Raw genomic sequence first — 23,712 nt, 5'->3', positions numbered from 1 at the left:
CCATGTGCCCTGCGGGGCTCACCTCTGTGGTCTTCCCAGCTGGCTTCACGTTGGGCATATCTCTTGGGAGGCACTGGGAAGGCACTGGCAGGTGGGCAGAGAGGGGAGGTTGGGTCATTTCTTCCCCACTCCCTGTGTCAGTACCCTGCCTGGGCAGTAACTTGTGCCTTCATGAACAATGCTCTCTCCTCTCCTGGCCCCTTCAGCCCTTGGGCTGGTAAGGGTTTCACACCGTTGCCAGCAAGGGCACCTCCCTGTCTTCCCTCATCTCTGCTCACACCTCTGTAACCAGAATCTCCATTTAAGTCTCTTCATTAGAACCACCTGGGGCAGGGGCACCTGGCTGGCTCAGTTGGTGAAGCGTGTGACTCTTGATCTTGGGGTCATGAGTTTGAGCTTTGTGTTTGGTTTAGCGATTACTTGAAAATAAAATCTTAAAAAAATAAAAAGAAAGAAAGAAAAGAAAAGAAAAAAAAGATCCATCTAGGATAAATTGTTTCCCCTGGGACCCTGACTGATGCAACTTTGACAATTGCAATCACTTCTGAATTAACATGTAGCAAAATCTTTTGTCACACAGCTCCCTTTTGACATTACCATTATTATCATTCCTACCTTCTCCGATTATCATGCAAAAGAACCTAGTAAAGAAGGTTTGAAATTTTCTCCTTATTTTAAACCTAAATCTGATTCACTTCACTATAACCTGAGAATGATGACTTAAAGAGAAACAGAAGTGTTTCCTTAGGAACCCCAGTCCATCTACAAAGCAATGCTATTTAGTGAAAATAAAAAGCCGGAAGAGTTGACTAAGTGGCAAGGGGAGGTTTCCACAGACCTCTCTTAAGTCCTTTTGAGGGGGCTCCTCATAGCTTGGCTTGTTTGCTGCACTGCGAAATTCCATGCCCTCAGCTGCATCTGCATTCGTACGAGCATGTAGAAAATGCATTCCAAAAAACTACACATGAATTTTGCATGAGCCACCATTTGGCAATTATCTTTACCACCATCCCCTCTAAATTAGTAAAACAAATATCAAGAAGCAACACACAATGTGTGACTCATTGTGCCCAAACCAGAAAACTGGCCCCGTATTTAATTCTACTGCTTCCAATGATTTTGTATTCATACTACGCTTCTGAACCCAGTCTAAACCTTAGTTTCTGCAATGTAAAATGGTCACCTCTCAGTTGTTACAGTGAGATCTGAACCACATCTGCTCAGGAGCCCCTCCTATGGCAGCAAAAGAAAGTGCTGTGAAATTCAAAGTCTCTTGCCTTTCCTCCAGACCCTACCAATAGCCTCTCTTAGACTGAAGTCAAGGCAATGACTCAAACAAGTAATGCTGTGTTTTCTGTTTGTTTGTTTGAATGGACAGGCTGGCGCCCTTTAGATTGTGATTCTAGCGTTCTGGGATAAGACTCCACGGGGAATCCTGACATGTATGGGTATATGGCTGTATATATGATGAATGTAAAGCCAGTGTGGGGAATTATGCCTGTGCCCTGCCTTCCTGAAGTCAAAGGCTGCAGTGTAAATAAAAATGACTAGGAACGTTAGCACAGTTATTCTGGGGGAGAGGGGATCCCCTGAATAAAGCAGAGAATGAATAACAAAATTCATGTCAGATTTCACCTATGGTATCCATTTAATTCTAAAGAACAACTCTGAGTTAGCCACCAGGGAAATGTATATCAAAACCACAGTAAAATCCAACTTCACACCCACTTGAATGGCTATAATAAAAAAGATAATGACAAGTGTTGGCAAGATGTGGAGAAACAGGGACCCTCCTACATGTAGCAAAAATGTAAAATGATGCAGCTGTACTGGAAAATAGTTTGGTGGTTCCTCAAAAAGTTAAACATCGAGTTACCATATGACCAAGTAATTCTACTCCTAGTATATACCCAAGAGAAACGAAAGCATATGTCCACATGAAAACCTGAACAAGAATGTTCACAGTAGTGTTTTTCATAATGGCCATAAAGGAAACAACCCAAATGTCCACCAGTAGATAAACAGATAAGCAAACTGTGGTACACCCACACAATGAAATATTATTTAGCAATAAAGAGGAATAAAATACCGATAAAACATGGGTGAACCACAAAAGCATTATAGGTAAAAGAAGCCAGACACAAAAGGCCACCTGTTGTATCAGTCTATTTATATGAAATGTACAGAATAAGCAAATCTATGGACTCAGAAAGTATCTTAGTGGTTGCCAACTAAGAAAGGGAATTGGGACTGACGGCTAACAGGTTTGGAGTTTCTTTGGATGTGATGCAAACACTCTAGAATTACACTATGGTGATGGCAGCACCATGTTACAAATATACTAAAAGCGACTGAATTGTACCCCTTAAAATGATGATTTAAAAAAATTTAATGATTATTTATTTTTGAGAGAAAGAGAGAGCAGAGGAGGGGCAGAGAGGAGACACAGAATCTGAAGCAGGCTCAAGGCTCTGAGCTGTCAGCACAGAGGCTGACACTGGGCTGGAGCTCGCGGACCATGAGATCATGACCTGAACCGAAGGCAGACACTTAACCGACTGAGCCACCCAGGCACCCCTGAAATGATTATTTTTATATTATGTGAATCATGTTTCAAAGAAAAATTCAGTGACATGAGACTTCATACCTAGAGTTCCTCAGCAGGATGTGAACTCAGTACCAGATTATGAGACCCCAAGCACTAGAAAGGACTGGACAAGGGCCCCCCACCTGTAGTCTTAGCTTACTGACACTCTAACGCCAACTTCTCTTTTATCAAATAGTTTGTAAGAAAAATGAATTCTATATTTGATTCTATCTCCTATCACTAAGGCATATGGTTTGCCTAGAAAGTAAATTTACATAGTGACACTGATTCAATTGAGAACATAAACACTGTAAAGAATAGTTCGAGTTATGCACTCCTGGAGTCAGTCAATAAATTTACAAACCTACGTACAGACTTACAGACCTCCTCCTTCCACCTTGTTTTTCCCTGTCCCCCATTCTCTTCCCTCTGATTCCAAACAACGATGTTCTGCCAAAACTAAGCCAAAACCTGGGCATCATTCCAGATTGTTCCATCTCCCACATCTGCCTCATCGCAGCATTCAAATAACTTTGTGATTTAAAAACATAAAAATCTATTCCCTCTTCTCTACTGCCACTACTTTAATCCAGACCGTCTTCATTGCACACCTGAATTATTGTAAAAACCATGGAAATCAATCTTCCACAATCTTCTTCAGTCAAGAAAGCACAACTCAGATGACATCACACCTTGTTTAAAATCCTCCCCATGGTCCCCTTGATAAAGTCCTCAGTTTTTGGCCTAGCAAAGGAAATGCTCCCAAATCAGACCCTTGCCTTACATTGCTAACCCTCTCACGTGGCTTACACTATACTACTGGATGGTGGTCCTCAGACATCTTCCCCTATTTCACCTCCTCACGGGCCGCTCACCTTGTTCCCCCGGCCTCATTTCCCAGGCCATTTACACACCAAGTTAATATTTATAGGTCCTTCAAGGAGGTTACACTTAGACAACACATTACTTGAGAAGCCATTTCCATGTCAGGCTGAGTCAGAGACGTTTCCTTCATGTTCCTGTGGAATCCTACCTCTTTCAGACACTACAGAGCTATAGTAAACACCTGTATAACAAGACTATAATCTCCCCCCAGCAATCCCTACCTCCTAGTACTCATACCTTTGTGTATTCCCTTCTTCTTGAGTACGGACTAGCCTAGTAACTTGTGTCTAATCAACAAAATACAGCAAAGATGACAGGATGTCACATCTCTAACTAGGCTACACATGATTGTGACTAACATCTTACTAGCAGACTACCTCTTGTTGGCTCTGAAGAAGCATGCTGCCATGTCTAGGAGGCCCATGTGGCAAGGAACTGAAGGGGGCCTCTGGCCAATAGCCATCCAAGAACTGAGGCCCTTCGTCTAAAAGCCATTAAGGAATTTAATCCTCCCGGCAACCATGGCACTAAGCTTAGAAGAGGACTCTTCTTAGGGTGCCTGGGTGGCTCAGTGGGTTAAGCATCTGACTTCAGCTCCAGTCATGATCTCATGGTTGGTGAGTTCGAGCCCCGCATTGGGCTCTGTACTGAAAGCTCAGAGCCTGGAGCCTACTTCAGACTCTGTGTCTCTGTCTCTTTCTGCTCCTCCCCTGCTCATGCTTTGTCTGTCTGCCTGTCTGTCTGTCTCTCTCCCTCTCTCTCAAAAATAAACATTTAAAAAAATTTTTAAATAATGAAGAGGACTCTTCTCCAGTCAAGTCTGCAGGTGAGACCTAGCCCTAGCCAACAAACCGCACTCTTATAGGAGACCTTGTAGTAGAGGTCCCCGATACGCTAGGTCTGGATTCCTGACTCATAGAAACTAAGTAAGTGTGTGTATCTTAAACCACTACTTATTTGTGTGTGTCTCTAGACCTAACTAGAATATAAACTTCCATAGTGAAGGAATTATCTTCTTCATCGTTGTACTCCCTAAGACTAACACGGGTGTTTGCTTTTCAGACCCTCAATAAATATTTGTTGAACTGCTGAACTGAATCAGTCTACCCCAAAGTTTCTCCATGTTTGATAACCAACCTTAGTTTGACAGCACCGCCGGATGGCTACCACACGGAACTGTGACCCAACCTTGATTTCCCTTAACTGGGGCAGATAAACTCTGTCTTCCTTCTTTAGTGACACACAGTGAAGCTATTCCACCTTCAAGAGCATCTCTTCTGGACATGCATGGCCGTGTATCCACTCTTTGTATCATTTTCCCCATCAACCAGTTCCCAGCATGCACCCCCCCACCACCACCAAATTTCTCTCCTCCTTTCATATTTGTAAGCTCCCTCTACTTCTTCCTTTCTCCCCCTGCCTTACCCCAACTTCATTGCACTTCCTCATTCACTCAGATACAACAACTGGTAAGCCAAGAAACTACATTGAGCATTGCTATTTGATAAAGTTGATATATCTGTATAAGAAAAAAACAAGACCCATTTATAAATATTAAACATGAGAAAGCACTTTAGGAAAAGTATCCTATAGATGTGATGCTATCAGAAAAATAGAATCGTATTTTTAGAAGTTTTTTTTTAAGTTTATTTTGAGAGAGACAGAGTGAGCAAGAGAGGGGTAGAGAGAGAGGGAGGTGGGTGTGGGGAGAGAGAGACAGAGAGAGAATGAGAATGAATCCCAAGCTGGCCCCACACTGCCAGCACAGAGCCCAACATGGGGCTTGAACCCACAAAACTGTGAGATGATGACCTGAGCTGAAATCAAGAGTAGGATGCTTAACCAACTGAGTCCACTAGGCACCCTAGAATTGTACTTTTAAAACATACAGGGGCACCTGAGTGCTTCAGTCAGTTAAGTCTCTGGCTTCAGGTCAGGCCATGAGCTCAGATTTTGTGAGTTCAAGCCCCACATCGGGCTCTGCACTGACAGTATGGCACCTGCCTGGGATTCTCTCTCCCTCTGCAACTCTGCCCCTTCCCTATTTCAACTCTCTCTCAAAATAAACAAACTTCGAACATTTTGATTTAAAAAATAAAACATTGATTTTTATGGATCCATGCATTAAATTTCTTTTAAAAAAACAACCTTGATTTTAGGTCTTAATGATTAAAATTAAGATAAGGAGTTTATTACGTTTTAAGTCCTTAGGAAGGCTCTCGCGGAAATTCTTTAAAACAATCCATGATGCCATGCCCTCTGTGGCATTCCAGGCGTGCTAACAGGGTTGATGGTGGTGTCACCGCACAGAAACTTGAAGCGAAGAAGAAAAGGCAGACCGTTTTGCCGCCACAAAAAGCGAGAAAAACTGCACTATCCCATGGATGTTTACCAGTGCAGGGACCAGTCTCCTCTAGGAAGCTGGTCTTCAAGAGCTCATCTCCAAGAAAAAGCAACTGTTGCTGCCTTAAAGGCGAGAAGATCAGGCTTTACTCACAGAAAATTCAGCTGGAGATAACTACACATGAGCTTGAGAAAACCGCTATTACAACGTTACAATTCCTGGAGAATGAAAGGACCTGATGGCATCTCTCTACCTGACAGGCAGAAGTTAATGGTGCCCCAGATTAGGTAAATATGGACTTTCTGGGGAAAAAGTTTTCACTCTTGTGTTTAAAAGAATCTTAGTCTTTGTAATAGAGAAAGGATGTCAGTACAAGGCCATTCTCTGCAGCAACACTTATAATAGCAAAAACTAGTGGAAATAATCCCAATCAAAAGGGGGCTGATCGAATGAGCTAATGGAACACTATGCAGCTACAAAAACGAATGAGGAATATCCATTATGACAGAATGACTGATCTCCAAGATAGATTAAGTATAAAAAGCAAAATGTACAAAAATAAGTTAGTATCTTACCATTTATCTAAGAAATGAAGAATATAAACATACCTTTGTGTGAGATTAAAACAATGGTATGAAAACTATGGGCACCTGGGTGGCTCAGTCATTTAAGCATCCAACTCCTGATTTCGGTTCAGGTCATGATTTGGCAGTTCATGAGTTCAAGACCCACATTAGGTTCCGTGTTGATAGTGTTGAGCCTGCTTGGGATTCGGTTTCCTTCTCTCTGGCCCTCCTCTGCTCTTCTCTCATTCTCTTTCTTAAGATAAATAAACTTTTAACAAGTTTTAAGAAAACTATACGGAATTTAAATATAGTTACCTACTTGATGGAGAGCATAGAATTTAAGAGAGAGGGGTTCAATCTAAACATCTCTGAATATACCATATTGTAGAGATTTTACTTTGTAACATGCACATAACATATTACAACAAAATTAAATTTTAAAAGTTTTAAGTTAAAAAAAGACTAAATCAAAAGTAAAATGGAATAAATGAACATAACTGTTCATAACCATGAGCTCATCACTAACAATTCCATGGTTAGGATTGCTACATTAACAGGAACTGACTCCAACAACTTACAAGCACACAAATTTTATTGGTTCACTCCAAGTAGAATATACTCTAACATCAAAAATAACTGAAAAAATACTCAGCTGTTTTCGGTGATGATTCTGAGACTGTTGTGGGTGCATTAAGGACAGGACAGATGAGGAATTACCCTGGTGTTAAGAATCTGTATTTACATTACATGAAGAGGAAATGGAAATATAAGACTGATGAGGTCAAAGTCAAGTCTTGTGGTCCTAAATCTGAATTTCAAGTATAAACTTGTGGTGCATTTTATCTGTGACAAATATTTTTTTCCTGGCTATGTTCACTTAAAAAGCCAAGAAACAATAACCAGCCCATTAGCAATGACCACTCCACTGCCCAGATCATGTCTCTAAATACCATCTTTCAATAAAAAGAATTAGGTTCCAAGAGAAAGTACTGATTCCAGATCAGGGAAAGAACACGATGACACTGGCACATCTTGTCTTACTATCCCCAAAACAACCTACCAAAGAGAAGTGGCTCCTCCCAGGAGCCCAAGGTAGGACAACTGAGCCTGAGTGAGGACAACAACCAAAACAGACGGAGACACACGTATTATTTATAAACTGTTAAGTCTGTAACAATACTAAAAACATTACGGGCGGATGGTAAAAATCAAGTTGATATTTTAAAAAGCAGTCAATAATAAAATAAGCATTTATTCCACCTTTCCCGTATAGACTCCCTGCAGGATAATCAAACAGTTGATGAAAAGGAGTTTCTCTTTATAGAAGTATTCCAGAAGTATTGTAGAAAAAAAATGGATGGTAGACTTTTGCAATCCCTAATAAATTAATATATCCAGGAAACAATCATCAAACATGACAAAAACAAGGAGAACCAGACATTATGTGCTTCCTGAGGGAGGTACAGAACATTACCTATAAAGGAGTCTTGCCAAAATAAATATGTTAAAAAGCCTGAATCCTACTAAAATACCTCTAGATCTAAGTACCAATATATAAAGAATATAAGGCCAGAAGAACATGGTACCACAGGAGGTGATCAGCAAAATCTAGACTGTGGGACACTCTGCTGGACAAACAACCCAGTTTTTTCAACACACAAATTGTAAGATTAAAAAGAGAGAAAGAACCTATTGATTAAAAGATACTTAAGAAACACATCTTAAGATGTTAAACATACTCAAGAAAGACATTTATGAGGCTCCTGGGTGGCTCGGTTGGTTAAGCGTCCGACTTCAGCTCAGGTCATGATTTCGCAGTTAGTGAGTTTGAGCCCTGCGTCAGGCTCTGTGCTGATAGCTCAGAGCCTCTCTTCAGATTCTGTGTCTCCTTTTCACTCTGCCCCTCCCCTACTCATGCTGTCTCCTCTCTCTCTCAAAAATAAAGAAAACATTAAAAGTTTTTTAAAACTAAAAAAGACATTTATGAGATAATTAGGAGAGTTTGAATACTGTCTTGGTATTTGAGGATATTAAGGAATTACTTTAACTTTTAGGTATGCTACTAGTACAATCGTTATTTTTTCAACAGTCCTAATCTCTTAAGGTTATGTGCTGAAATAGTTACAGCTACAATAATATGATATTTTAGATTCATTTAAAAATAATCCCAGAGTAGGGGGGAGAGTGGGTGGTGTAAATAAAAGAAAAGCCTTAATTTTGTAACTGTTAAAGTGGGTAATACTTACATGAAGTTCCATTATACTATTCTATTTTTGTATACATTTGAACTTTTCCATAATAAAAAATGTTAAATGACAAGTCTGTTAACATTAGTTTGTATATTATTATCAATACTAGACAACACTTAGAGTGATGTTCAAAGCTAACACCAATGTTTATATATGTGTCGGTACACATATATATATGTAAATTATATCAACAATTCTATGAGGCAGTTACTTTTATTATCCTCCTTAGACAAGAAAAGAAACTGAAAACAAAAGAAGTCACAGAACAAAGTGGCTCACCCGAGGTTGTAACCTAGTTCTCTTTGCCCTCAAATGCCAAGTGTCCAGTGAGAAAAACAGAAACTAGTGTACATATATTAAGCAGAGAGGAATCAATGTAGTGAACTGTTTACAAAGTGTTGGAAGGTGTTAAAGAGCCAGAAGATGATGGAGGCGAGCCGGAGAGACAGACGGATTAAAGGGTAACATCCAGAGGACAGAAGCTCTGAGCTGGCACACACAAGTGCACCCTCCTACTCTTCAGAGTGCCGGCGCCATGACTGTTAGAGTCGGACCACTGCTACACTGCAGGAGCCCCCATTGACATACCTTCCTTTCTCTCACTCTCATTTTCCTACCAGGACCTCCTACTTGAAGAAGCTAAGAGGAGACCGGCTGGCAACAGAATCTGAAAGAAGCAGTTTGCAGATTTCTAGCCCACATAATACAAAAGAGAATATGGGAAAGCAGGTATGGAGCGGAGAACCGAGAGGCAAATAACCAACTACTGTGCAACACTCCTTCTCAAGTTACAACGTCAAATATTAGTTGCTCAATTTAGAACTCTTGTGTGAAGTTTGACTTTCTTCCTCCCTTCTGCCATTATAATTCTATATTCCTCCACACAGTAGCTACTCTGTGCCCATTAAGCACTTGAAATGTGCTAGTCTATATTGAGATGCCCGGTAAGTGTAAAATACATTCCAGATTTCAAAGACTGGTACACACAAACATACACACACATTCACGGGAACTTAGAAGGTTTACAGGGATTGTACATGTTACACTTGCACCAAAAGTTTTTAAAACATTTTTTAAATGTTTTTTAATTATTTTGAGAGAGAGAAACGGTGCGATCAGGGGAGAGGCAGAGAGAGAGGAAGAGAGGGAATCCTAAGTAGGCTCTGTGCTGTCAGCGCAGAGGCCAACTGCAGGCTCAATCCCACCCACTGCGAGATTATGACCTCATCGAACCAGGGGCCGGAGGCTTACACAAATGAGCCATCCAGGTGCCCTGCACCAATGTTTGTGACGGTGCATTACTCCCACCTTATGAAGAGGACTTAGGCAGCTTCTCTGAGGTCGCACGCCTGTGGGCAGGGCAGAGCGAGAACTCGAGCCTGGGCCAGTGAGTATCTTCCCCAACATCAGGCCTCATCCACACAGAACCTTCTCAGCAATCGGACATAACTGCATCAACTAGGCCGAAACTATTTCTTCAAGAAAAGTGCTTTGCCAATTTGAATTCGCTCCCTCTAGTCGAAAGTGGGCAATTTGGAGACCCGAAGTACAATCACTGCAATGAGTTAACACACATCAATTAAATGTGTGATTCATAATGATTCTAAGCAAGCAAGCAAAGAAACAGGCAAAAAAAAATCCTTGTCACCTTAGGAGAATGGCAGAGAATCAACTCATTATTCTGAAAACTGGAAATAAGAGGCAAGACTGACGCATTTAACCTGCCTTCCTATATAAACTGTGTCCCAGGGAAACCCAACTAGTTGGTGAGAAGTTTTTCTTCTTAGAGACGCTGCAGCTAAGAAGAAGTGATAGAACAAGAATATCCCCAGTTTACATCCCTTAATGACTGGATGTAAGCAATGGTCATTACTACTGGTTAGCATGACAGCAAAAAGATGTGTTTCCTGCTGTGAAAACACAGTATCACTGAAGAAGTGTCCATGCCCCACTCCCACCCCACAGAATTGAGCATAATGTGATCAAACCTCTAACTACAGGTTTCTAGCAAACACAGAAGGCACAAAAACACATTGGATGCACTCCAAACATGTAAAAAGTAAAATGCAGATGGGGGGAAATCCACAGGACACACAACCGAGGGTATCTTAAGAAATTCATTATAGAAGGATGGGGAACCTAGAGATTGAGAGACTTGTGGGACATATCCATCATTTGTCATGGGTGAATTTTATTTGGAGACCAACAAACTGTAAAAACCAGTAATGCAACTAGAAAACTGATATTTAGTTGCTACAGACTGAATGTTTATGCCCTTGCCAAATTTTGTGATGAAATCCAAACCCAGTGTGATGGTATCAGGAAGCAGGATTTGGGGGTGGTGCCTAGGTCTTGAGGGTGCAGCCCTCATGAATGGGATTAGTGCCTTTACAAGAGATCCCAGAGAGTTCCTTCTCCACTCTGCCATGTGAGGTCACAGAAAGAAAATGCCTACTTATGAACCAGGAAGCAGTTCCTCACCAAAAATGAAAGGGTTCTTGGACTTCACGGCTTCCAGATCTCTGAGAAGTAAATTTCTGTTGTCCAGAACCACCCAGTCTATGGCATTTTTGTTACAGCAGCTCAAAGTAAGACAGGAATCAATTTTTGGCATATAATGGCTTTGCGGTTTTTTTTTTTTTTTTTTTACTTTTTTTTTTTTTACTTTTTTTTTTTTTTTACTTTTTTTTTTTTTTGAGAGAGAGAGAGAGCATGAGTAGGGAAGGGGCAGACAGAGGGAGACATAGAATCTGATGCAGGCTCCAGGCTCTGCTGTCAGCTGTCAGCACAGAGCCTGATGCGGGGCTCAAACCCACAACAGTGAGATCATGACCTGAGCCGAAGTTGGCCGCTCAAGCGACTGAGCCACCCAGGCACCCCAAGAATTCTTAAGAATTAAAAGATATATCCAGAAATATCTGTAGATAAAACAAAACAAAACAAGTATCTAAAAGAAACAAGACACACCCCTTTAGGGCCTTTGGAGGTGAACTAGCAGGATGAAAATAGGACAGTGTGATAGCATCACTCTGAGTCCCTCAGAGAGAGAGGCTGGTCCCTGCACCCCCCTCTCCTCCTCACCTCCTCGGAACACCAGCCATCAGGCAGCATAACTACTCCCCGACGAAACAGCACGGGCTCCCCCTCGTCTGCTTCCTCACCCGCTAATTAAACTCGCTTCTCCCAAAGGACACACGTACAAAAGAAACACTAGTTCTAATTCAATTTTACGTGTCTCTCACAACACTGTAAATATATTGCAGCTACATGATGGTCTACATACTTTTTTGGGTTAACCCAGAAACCTAAATGCCGCATTTAACATTGCTTCTATAGGAAAATCCTTTCCCAGTACCAACTAGATGGCTTACAAAGTGTTTTTGTCATATAACCTGCATATAAAAGTGAGGATGGTTTTTTAGGTTAAGCCAAAATATTTCCTAATTTGTTTATTTACTTTGAGAGAGAGAAAGCACATGCACATGCGTGGGGAGGGGCAGAGAGAGAAAGGGAAAGAGAATCATAAGCAGCCTCCATGCCCAGCATAGACCCCAACTCAGGGCTCGATCCCATGACTGTTAAGATCATGATTTGACCTGAGCTGGTATCAAGAGTCAGATGTATAACCTGACTGCATCATCTGGTTGCCCTGATACTTTTTTTTTATTAGTAAAGTTCTCACGGTTAAGTGTCCGACTTCGGCTCAGGTCATGATCTCATCGTTCGTGGGTTTGAGCCCCGCGTCAGGCTCAGTGCTGACAGCTAGCTCAGAGGCTGGAGTCTGCTTCAGATTCTCTATCTCCCTCTCTCTCTGACCCTCACCTGCTCGCGCTGCCTCTGTCTCTCAAAAATAAATAAAAAACATTTAAAAAAAATAAAGTTCTCACTTTTGACACACAGAAGTGGTTCTAGCCTTTTGTTCCACCCTCTTCCCGCTTCTTGAAAATCTCTGCAGAGATGAGGGCTAAATGTGCCTGCAACACTCCACCCTGCCAGTGTCCTCAGGGAGCTCAGAATAATGGACCACACATTCCCTTCCCTTCACCGGCTTCTCGAACGGGATGAGGGCTCCCTGATCACTCAGCCAGTCCCAAAGTCTCACTGTAGTTTTCTGGTCCTGGGAGCCAGATCACCGTAGAGAGGGGCGCTGGGTCTTACAAACTTCACCCAGGGCAGTACTGATGACTCAATAAATGGACAGAGAAGCCGACCACGGGGACAGAGGAGCCTATGGGAATCCAATGTATATAGGGTCCCAGAACTGGCTTGTAGATTTGGGAGGAACAGGGCACAAAGCTTCACGCAAAGCCGTCTGCCGCAGCCTCCTGTCCCCGCACTGCTTCCGAAGCACTCACATGGTGGGCTCCGGGGCTTGCCCCACCCCGGACAAAGCTGATCCTTTGCTCTGTTCCAACTTTATGTGGCTCTCACGGTTTTGGGAATCACTCTCTCAAGGGAACTCTGGGAAGGAGATATTATATCCAGAGTCTGTAGCAGATCGTGGGGGAAAAGAAAAACTTTTAGTTCCAGCTATGGCTCAGATCGAAACACTATTAAGGCTTCTGAAGCATCACCAGATGGGGCAGCTTTCACTTTCATCACAGCAGTTTCTAGGCCAAGATTGTCAATCGGTTTTGTAAGCTGAAAATGAAGATGAGTCTCATATGGCCCCCAAACCACTCTTAAATGTGCTTTGGGCCACTGGGTTGTTACCAGCCTCCATAAACTGGAACTTTTCCTTTCCATGTGGCCACTGCTCTTACTGAAGCTCCCTTAGCAAGAACCTGGACATGGACAAAAGCCCCACTGACTCTGAACCCATCACCTTCCAGGTCCACAGCTTTCATGTTACTTGTGGATGTGATGTCAGAAAACACATTTTTCTTTTTATCCATGTTAGCCTGCATGGTAGATGACTAAAAAATCTCCCATGTGTCTTCCTATAGTAATTCCCAACATCCAGGGTCCTCTTTCAGTTTTGTGGCTCACACCGGCAACCTTACCCTGTAGCTAGTCATTACACCTTCCTCTCAGTCTTACCACATACCAGGGTTTTTCCCAGCAGTATACCACATCCAACAGCACCTGAAATGCAGCAATATAAAAACCAACAGAGTGTATGCAGAATGGCTTTAAGCCCAGTTTGGACTAAAGCTTTAGGTTATAGGTTTACGTCAAAGAATTCCACAGGGAACCACCTCAAGATAGCACTAAGGTCCCGATCTTTGAAGGCAGAAGCTCTGTGCGACTTCTGGAAGCCATGGGAGCCAAACCCCAGCTTCTACCTTGGATTGGCAAGATCGTACCATGTCGTGTCCTTTGGAAATTCAACAGATATAGATCAAACCCATGTCTGCAGCAGCAGTTTCCAAAGCTTCAGGATAACACATCTATATTTAAATCCAGTTAGTCACCTACATTGGCCAAATCAATCTACTTGTAAGTGGAATAAAAGACAAATATGTGTCTCAAAATGTCAAAATCTAAATAACCAAAATCTCATTTTAATTACATAACAGAAATCTTAGCAACTGCAAGAGTACTGGGAGCTAACATTTGTACAATACTTACCAAGTGCCAAGTATTGTGTTCAGTTAAAAACAATGACAACATGGTCTGCCAAAGCCTCTCTAATTCTGTACACATTTTACATCCTCCATACAACACACCAGTTGAAGCTAATAGAAGGGATGACAGTGGATGTGTAAGAGGAGAAACCTCTACCCACAAGACCCCCCAACCTGTTGATCACCACTCTGCTCTAAATAACTCCACACAGTTCTGGTAGCAGCCACACTTGCACACGCCCTCATGCTGATACGGGAGACAGTGAAGTGTGGTGGATGGATTTGAGCTAGATTCAGACCATCTTGTCTGCAAATTTCAGCCCTCACCTTGGGCAATTTATCCCCCCTGCACAGTACTGTCTTCCTCATTTGTAAAATAGTAGACACAATTTTTAGCTCATAGTGTTTTTATGTAGATTAGGTGAAACAATATTCACGAAGTGTTCTGCAAGTAACAAGGACTTTAACAACGCCTAATACTATTATATGCATTCTACATACCTTGTTGCAAAACGTACAAATCATACATGAAAATTTGAATCTTCTCGGAAATAAGAGACAACCATGAAATATTCTTTCAGGGATGGATTATCCAAAAGTAAAACAGTCTCTTGATTTTTGTTATAGTAATCACAAGGTTCTCAACTACCGTTCTATTGAACTAACTGTCCCTAAGGGGGCAGAAAGGAGATGAAAGAGGAGAATGGTAAATAGTAAAGCAACATAGTCCTAAATAAAAGGTGGCTTTTTATCCACCAGTGGGAGAAGAGAGAAAGTGGAGACGAAGCTATCAAGAACCAAATCTAAACACTCCAACTTGTTAAAAAGTGGTATTTTCTGTCAAAACACAACTACCCAGACTTCCACTGTATTAAAGGTAAAACTTATTTCTAAAAATGAACTCCTGAGCACATTTAAACATTTTAATATTTGTTTCAAATGTATGTATTCTTTATTGAAAATGTCAGCTTGCAAACACATGGTGAAAGTTGTTTATCAACTTTCTGAGGCTTTAGAGAAAAGATGCAGGGAGCAGGGAAGTACAAACCAAGCAAAACTGTAATCTACTGGGTAAACTGGGTTCCCACCTAGGGAACTTTAAACTTACAGTACTTTCTCTCTCCACAGCCTCCTCTTGGGCCTTGAGATCAGGGGCAGAGGAAATAATAGAGACATGTCTGTTACAGACTGAACGTTTGTGTCCTCCAAAATTCCTATGTTGCAGTCCTAATTCTGATGGTATTTGGAGGTAGGACCTTTAGGAGTTAATTAGATTTAAATGAGGGCATGAGGGTGGAGCTCTCATGATGGGATTAGTGCTAGTGCCCTGTGAGAGGAAGAAGAAACACCAGAACTTGCTTTCTCTGCCACGTGATGACACAACAAGATGGCAGCCATCTGCAAACCAGGCAGAGAGCGCTCACAAGGCAGATAATCTGCCAGCACCTTGAGCCTAACTTCCCAGCCTCCATAACAGTGCGAAACGTCTGTTGTTTAAGCTACCCTGTTGATATTTTGTTACAGCAGCTAAATCTAAGAAAGTGTCCGAGGAGAGCCAGGATAAAGAATGAACAAAGAGGGCGTGTTTTCAGCTATAACTTAGAGGTCTCCAAACAACGTCATTAAAGAGAAAGGACATTGTTAGTCATTAAAGAAAAACAAACAAAACAATAAACTAACCATTTAATTTATGGGGAGCCTGTGTGGCTTAGTCAGTTGAGCATCCAACTCTTGATTTCAGTTCAGGTCAGGATCCCAGGGTCACGGGATCAAGCCCTGCATTGGGGCTCAGCATGGAGCCTGCTAAACATTCCCTCCCTCCCTCCCCCGACCCTTTCTCTACCCACTCTGCCCCTCCCACCCATGTGTGCATGCTCTCAAATAAATAAATACATAAATAAATAAAAATTAAAAAGTGGCTCCTGCGTGGCTCAGTCAGCTAAGTATCCAACTCTTGATTTCTGCTCAGGTTGTGATCTCATAGTTCACAGGTTCAAGCCCTGCATTGGGCTCTGTGCTGACAGTACCCAGCCTGCTTGGGATTCTTTGTCTCCCTCTTTCTCTGCCCCTCCCCAGCCCCTCTATCAAAAATAAATAACTTTAAAAAAAATAAAAGAAAAAATGAAAATGAAAACAACAGTATCTTCTGATCTTTAAAACAGTAAATAAAATTAAAATGCCATTCCTTCAGAAAATTGTGAACACTGTCCATCTTAATTTGAGCTTACTAAGGTACCTCTAATGATGTCGAACATCTTCTAATGCTTGTTACAGAAAGCCTTCAGGTATGGCCAGGATATTCTCTATCCTGTTCTGAGAAAAAAATCAATGGGCTCCCTTGCCCTGTTTTCCAGATGTGTTTGGACAAAAAGTCACTGGCTGGAGATCAATGCAGGAGACAGCATAGCATTGAGGTATGTACTTCTCTGACTCCCCATGCCAGGCCCAGGCCTCTGTTCACTGCACTCAAGACCACAGCTTCTAGGGGCTCCCCTGTCCAACAGGTTTGGGTTCTCAAGTTCCCATAACCATTCCCTCCTGTTGCCTCTTCCAGGTGGTAATAATACCCTCTTCTTCTAGTCTTAAAGGGCTTCCACATCATTTGTTGATTTCCTTTAATCCTGCCAACCCATGTGAAAGAGTCTCTTCATTAGATTCAGTAAAATCTTTGTGGCTATACAATCTGTTTCCTGCCCAAATGGCCTGGATGGTTGGTCTTGCTTCACTGAGCTATAGGGTTTAATCACAGCCCTCTGACTGGTCACTGGCACCATCCGTGGGTCCTGAGCCCTTTACACTTAGCAGGGGGCCTCACAAAGAACAGAAAGTAAACACCTGGTTCCCAATCAGAAGTCTCAACCTAACTTCACAGCAGTCACCTTTGCTGAGCCCCTCAATTCCAGATTTTACTTGTCCACCTCCTCTGAAAGGCTCACTGTCTTCCCACCTGGTTCTATAGGGCTCACTCCTTTCTTTCTATTCTGATTCTTAACAACCCAGTTAAGAAATGGGCAAAAGATATGAAGAGACACTTTTCCAAAGAAGACATCCATATGGCTGGCTAACAGACACATGAAAAGATGCTCAACATCACCCCTCACCAACCTGGTACCACAGGGTCTGCTCTGCCCTTACCAGTATGTCTCATCTTGCTTTAGCTCAAGCCCTGACTGGTGGTCAGCAAGGTGCAGCTTCTGGAGTGAAGTATCACTTCTTAAAGTCAGCATCTCACACAACATTATACTTTCTGGTTAGAAAACTTAAAGTCAAAAGGGAGAATCACCTGATATTTCTTAAAATTTATTAAAACTACAGAGGAAAGCAGTGAAAATTACAAAAGTTTGCTCACTGACTATAATTGATACACTGGAAGAAAAGAGGGGGACTAAACTGTGATGAAATGAGTTATGGCCGAAAACAAATTTGAGTTTCACTAAATCAACCTGCAAGACTCACTTGGGCTTACTAAACTTTATGCTCCATGTTAAAATGAAAAACTAATGAAAAGGACCAACAAGAACTCCAAAATCTGAGAACTGAATATGAGCCTCTATCATGTCACGTCACGTATTTTAAACTCCCCCTTGCCTTGCAATTTCCCATCATGCAGGACATGGCCCAAGCAGGACAGAGGCATGTGAGTGGCTATGATGGCAAAGCAAGGTATTAGGACTTACAAACACCAGATCCTGAGGAGAAGTCAAACCTCAAGAAACCAGAGTGGGTATACATAGTCTAACACTCTCCCCACTTAGAGGCTCTCCAACCTTGGAAGCTCCGAGTTTGACTTCATGAATGGAGATGACAGGCTGCCGGTACAGAAGCAAACTACAAAGAAGGCAGGGTTTATGACTAGTATACCAAATATATGAGTATGATCCACTCTGCTAGAGGTAGCCCACATAATGTCAACAGTCAATTCACTGAAAAGCACTGGTTCTCAAAGTGTGGTTCCCAGATCAGCAACACCAGCATAGCCTTGAAGCTTGTTAAAAATCCCAGTCCTCCCCACAACTATGTGGTTAACTCACCTTCAACAAAGCAGGCATGAATATTCAATGGACAAATGACAGTCTCTTCAACAAAAGGTGTTGGGGAAACTAGATGGTGACATGCAGAAAAATGAAACTGGACCATTTTTTTACAGTATACACAAAAATAAATTCAAGGTGGATGAAAGACCTAAATGTGAGGCAAGAAAACCATCAAAATCCTACAGGAGAAAAGAGGCAGTAACCTCTGTGACCTCAGCTTCAGCAATTTCTTACTAGACACATCACCAAATGCAAGGGAAACAAAAGCAAACCTGAACTATTAAGGATTCATCAAAATAAAAAGCTTCTGTACAGCAAAGAAAACAATGAACAAAACTACAAGGCAGCCTACAGAATGGGAGAAGATCTTTGCAAATGATATATCTGATAAAGGGTTAGTATCCAAAATCCATAAAGAACATATCAAACCCAACACCCCCAAAAACAAACAACCCAGTTAAGGAATGGGCAAGAGACATGAACAGACACTTTTCCAAAGAAGACATCCGGATGTCTAACGGACACATGAAAAGATGCTCGACATTCACTCATCATCAGGGAAATACAAATCAAAACCCCAATAAGATACCACCTCCCACCTGTCAGGATGACTAAAATTACCACAAGAAACAACAGGTCTTGGTGAGGATGCAGAGAAAGGGGAACCTTCTTGCATTGTTGGTGGGAACGCAAATTGGGACAGCCACTTTGAAGAACAGTATGGGGATCCTCAAAAAGAGAACTACCCAACAATCCAGCAATTGCACTGTTATGAATTTACCAAAGGATACAAAAATACAGACTCAAAGGGATACAAGCACCCCCACTGTTTATAGCAGCATTAACAATAGCCAAACTATGGAAAGAGCCCAAAGGTCCACTGAGTGATGAATGGATAAAGAAGATGGGGGGACTATCTCTCTCCCTCCCTCATTCCCCCCCCCTCACTCCCACACACATACATACACACACACACACACACACACACACACACAGAAAATTACTCAACCATCAAAAAGAATGAAATCTTGCCATCTGCAATGAGGTAGATGGAGCTAGAATGTATTATGCTAAACAAAATAAGTCAATCAGAGAAAGACAAACACCATGATTTCACTCGTATGTGGAATTTAAGAAACAAATGAGATAAACACGTGGGAAGGGAGGGCGGAGAAAAGGGGGAAACAAACCACAAGAGACTCTTAATGATACAGAACAAACTGAGGGTTGATGGAGGGAGGTGGGCAGGAGGATGGGCTAGATGGGTGATGGGTATTAAGGAAGGCACCTGTTGGGACAAGCACTGGGTGTTGAAAATAAGTGATGAATCACTGAATTCTACTCATGGAACCAATACTGCACTTTATGTTAACCAAAATTTTAATTAAAAAAAAATCCAAATTGCCAGGCTCCACGCAAGGCCTACTAAATCAGAAACTCTGGGAATGGGGCCAAGCAATCCACAGTTTAACAAGCCTTTCAGGTGATTCTGATGTACACTAAAGAATACTGACTTAAGAAACAAGAGTGGCTTTTTTCAAAAAAGTTCTATTCCTCCCTCAAATAAATTGCCAACGTTATTATTAGTTATTATTACTTATAAGGTCAGAAAAATATTTTCCTTTTCATATGCAATAAATCTGGGTTTGCCCTCACTGATTCAGAAAGCCATGGGATGGGTAACAGTCATGAATCACTGACTCAGGTGCATCCTCTTAAAAGACTCACTCACCGTCCTCCTTTGCTCTGCTTATCAAAGTTCATGGATATTGACTGAAACCCTGCGTCTACAACGGAGTATGGCCCCAACACTGGCTGAGTGAGTCAAGGAGTATGATGAACAGAGGAGAAAGAGGGAATTGGTCATACTGCCTATCAACACAGAATCTTTTGGAAACGAACAAGGTCCTGTGCCCTATCCACACAATGGTTAACCCAGCCAGAGATGGCTCCAAGTTGACTATACTGTCAATGCAGCTAGTTACAACTGGCTCCCAGCCTGCCTCCCAGCTGCAGCAGCTAGTACGAGCCAAGTCGACTTAGAAGAACCCCCCAGATCTTCCGAGAGACAGGTTCAACCATCACCTCAGGGGATGACAAAACTGGTAGGGTATGAGGAGCGGGCATTCTGCAGGAGTCTCCTGCGGGAGTACTATTTTTAAAAAGGCAAACAAGAGGGAGACAAATTACACGGAAGCTGCATTTTTACAGCAATTGGGAGACAAATCTAACTTCTTACCAGAAATGGAAACCCATATGATATCATTGTACTGCATAACGAATTATTAATGCTTATAATTTTTTTAATAAATTAGGTATTCAGGAAGGTTCCTGTTGACATCATATTTGACATCATAATGCTTCATCATTCTAAAAGCTTAATGAGATGAATTATTGCTAGAAAAAGGAGAGAGAAATCAAGCACACATTTTTGCACTCTGGGGAACAGACCAGAGACCAAGTAGATAATGAGAATATGGTTCAGAATTGATGTACAAAGAGAAAATTAAAAAAAAAAAAACACTGTTACAACTCACTACTACTGTAAATAGGACCAAATGGCAAAAGACTATTTTTCCACCCGAGCATTTTGGAAAGGGGGGAGGGGAGGCATGATGAGGAACTATCTCCAATTAAGGCAGAATAATTCTTATTCTAAAAAGAAACAAAAGTGAAGCTTTTATAAAATTAACTCATCACGAAAGAGTATAGAACATGTGAATACTGGAAAAGATAATACTACATTGAGTTCCAAGTCCTAAAAGGATATTATTAAATATGTTAAAGTCTATGATAATAATTCTTCCTGATTTGTATAAAAATAGTTACTCTGGTCTCAAATTTAGTTTCAAATACCTACTTTCTGAGACCTACACATGCAAACCAGCACCGAATTACCGAACCAGCAGTTTCATTACCAACATTCTTAGTAAAGGGTTGGAATTAATTAAGCTCTTATTTGGAAATCCTGTTGATAAAGCAATGTGACTCAAATTCCTATTCAGGTCAAGCCTTTAACACTTCAGTCAAGCAGCAATGATATTTCCACAAGTTTATACTAGCTGCTAATAATTAGGACTCATTTTCCCTCCAGTTTTTACTCCATTTGCTAAGTAGCCTCTTGAGGGAGATATTCAAACTTGGAGAATGAATTCATTCATTATTCTTTCAATAAACAAACATGGAATAGCTAAAGTTGCCAGGTAGTAAATTGGGATTCTTGCTACTCTAAAAGGAAAAATATACATTTTCTCTTACACCCCCCAAAAAATGGTCACAGAATTCCTAAGTAGTCACCATTATGAACTACTTCATACCTTTGAATTTCCTGTTCAACAAGAAGAAAGCAAAGGCTATTAAAAAATGTTTTTAATGTTTATTTATTTTGGAGAGAGAGAGACACACACACATACAGAGTGCAAGCAGGGGAGGGGCAGAGAGAGAAGGAGACACAGAATCCAAAGTAGGCTCCAGTCTCTGAGCTGTCAGCACAGGGCATGTCCTGGGGTTCAAACTCACAAACTGAGATCATGACCTGAGCCAAAGACCGAGCCACCCAGGCGCCCCCAAAAGGCTCTTTTTAAAAATAACATCCCTATTTAATTATTTCACCAAATATAACATTTTAATCCCGTCAAATTGCTAATGCTGCGCCCCCCACTCCAGTGAACCAGTGGGGTGGGGTGGGGAGCTTAATAAGAAAAATACAGTGTTTGGCACATGTCTCTGTAAGATGTTCAACTGATAAGTCGTAATGTCATTAATCCAGGTCTCTATTCTTTGGATATTCTGTCATCATACAATTAACATTCAAGAGCTAGAAGAGAAAGCTTATACCTGGTACACAGTAGGTGCTATAAATGGCATTTTCATGATAATAATCGCTATATATCATATGACTATTACCAGAGAAATACCGCAACTGTAAATAAACTTGGTTAAGCTTCATGTTACAATATCAGATGCTGTTCTACTAAGTTCACTATAAGAAGCTTTTGGTCTCCCACACTGAAACCCTACATGGCATCCTTCTCTTCACCCCTCCACCGAAGGCTTGCTTTATCCAATAAAGACTAGGAGCCGACTCACACTAGGCCAACTGTTGAACAACTTCTCAAATGTCAAACATAACAGTTGTTGTCTTTCTCAAATAATCATGCAATGGTTCCTGGCAATCAATTGTCCACGTAAAAGCTATGATTCTAAGTAACATGACCAGTCATAAAGATGTATTTTTTTTTCCTTCGCACAATGGGATGTGTCATTGTCATTCTGTTTGCTACAACGATAAAAGGCCCAGTGGCCAAATTTACACAATGAAAACCCTCTTGAATTTAATAGTATTCTGAGAACGGGAGGGCTTTATTAAAACAATCGTTTTTCTTCTGTCATTAAAGAAATTGCTAGTGACTGCTTTAATCATTTAAACAATTTTTTCCACTTCCTCAAAATTCCACTCTCCTGTTAGATGAAATGTGTGTTCAGAATCTCCACCTTCAGACAGCTGCACTGCGCTGGAAACCACTTCCCCTCACCAAAGCTCAGCTGACCCTCCAAACTCACAGCTAGGTTCACCCAATTATCTCCAGGATGCAGCCATTCATCCCCAAGAAGTGACTAACAACAGGTCTCACTCTGGTCCGCTTCCTCTATTCCCTTCCTACGTCTCTGCACAAAACACAAACACCCTTATTCATTCACAAATCCCCACACTCGATCCCTGTGGCTAAGACTCCGCGCAGCTTGGCCGGCCTTCCCAGGTGAAACGCCGAATGAGGCACTATCGCATCCATGCACCAGGTCTGCACCATTCACCTGCAGGGCAGGCAACCAGCCCCGTGCTCAGATTTCATTCAGACTCGCCACCCAATGCTCTCAGTGACAGCCATCCCACCTCCGGAGTTAACGGAGCCACAGCCTTCCGGCCCTCAATGAGAAATGGGCCAGCCCACCGGCTTCCCACCGCGCTCCCTTCTCCACCCGGTCTCCCAGAACCAGCCCCCAGGACCCCTCCAGGGGTCTCTTCTGCTCACATTTCCCCGACCCCCATCGTTCCCACACATGAAAAGTAAACTCCTCCTTAGTGACAATCTCCCAAACCAACCGCGTCACGGCCACTCAACTCCGCAGAGCCCCCTACTCATGCTAGCCCCGCCCGGACGTGGCGGGCGGCCCCCCGCCAGCCTGAACCGTTTACCTTGACGCTGGTGTAGCAGGTCTGGGTCTCGGCCTCCGCGCTGCTGCAGCAGTGGCGCCTCCGGCCCCTGCAGGTGGTCGCGGCGGGGGCTGCGGAGCCGGCGCTGCTACTGCTGCTGCCGCCGCTGCCCAACTCGGTGCGGGCCCTGCGGACGCGGGCTGCCCCAGTGGGTCCGGACGCGCGGCTCGGGGGAATAACGTCGGCGGCGTCGGTCTGGACGAAGAGGCCGTGCAGGGGGGCGGCGGGGCCCTGCGACACGCTGGTGGTCTGGCGGGGCGAGTTG

At 42.3% G+C, this 23,712-nt stretch overlaps 1 protein-coding gene across 1 annotated transcript in view; it reads right to left on the bottom strand.

Annotated features, from left to right (window-relative positions):
* PDE8B (phosphodiesterase 8B) overlaps positions 1-23,711 on the bottom strand; it is a gene marked incomplete at its 5' end in the record, with an annotated part of 232,393 nt that extends 208,682 nt beyond the window's left edge. Inside the window, one exon of the mRNA XM_029941217.1 lies at positions 23,430-23,711. Coding sequence (XP_029797077.1) covers positions 23,430-23,711 — 282 coding nt within the window. The remainder of the gene's footprint in view (positions 1-23,429) is intronic.
* Between the last annotated feature and the right edge of the window lies 1 nt (position 23,712).

The sequence above is a fragment of the Suricata suricatta genome, chromosome 6, assembly GCF_006229205.1.
Source record: "Suricata suricatta isolate VVHF042 chromosome 6, meerkat_22Aug2017_6uvM2_HiC, whole genome shotgun sequence".
NCBI lineage: Eukaryota > Metazoa > Chordata > Mammalia > Carnivora > Herpestidae > Suricata > Suricata suricatta.
Note: the sequence above shows the minus strand (reverse complement) of the source record. Positions and strands in the feature narration are given on the sequence as shown.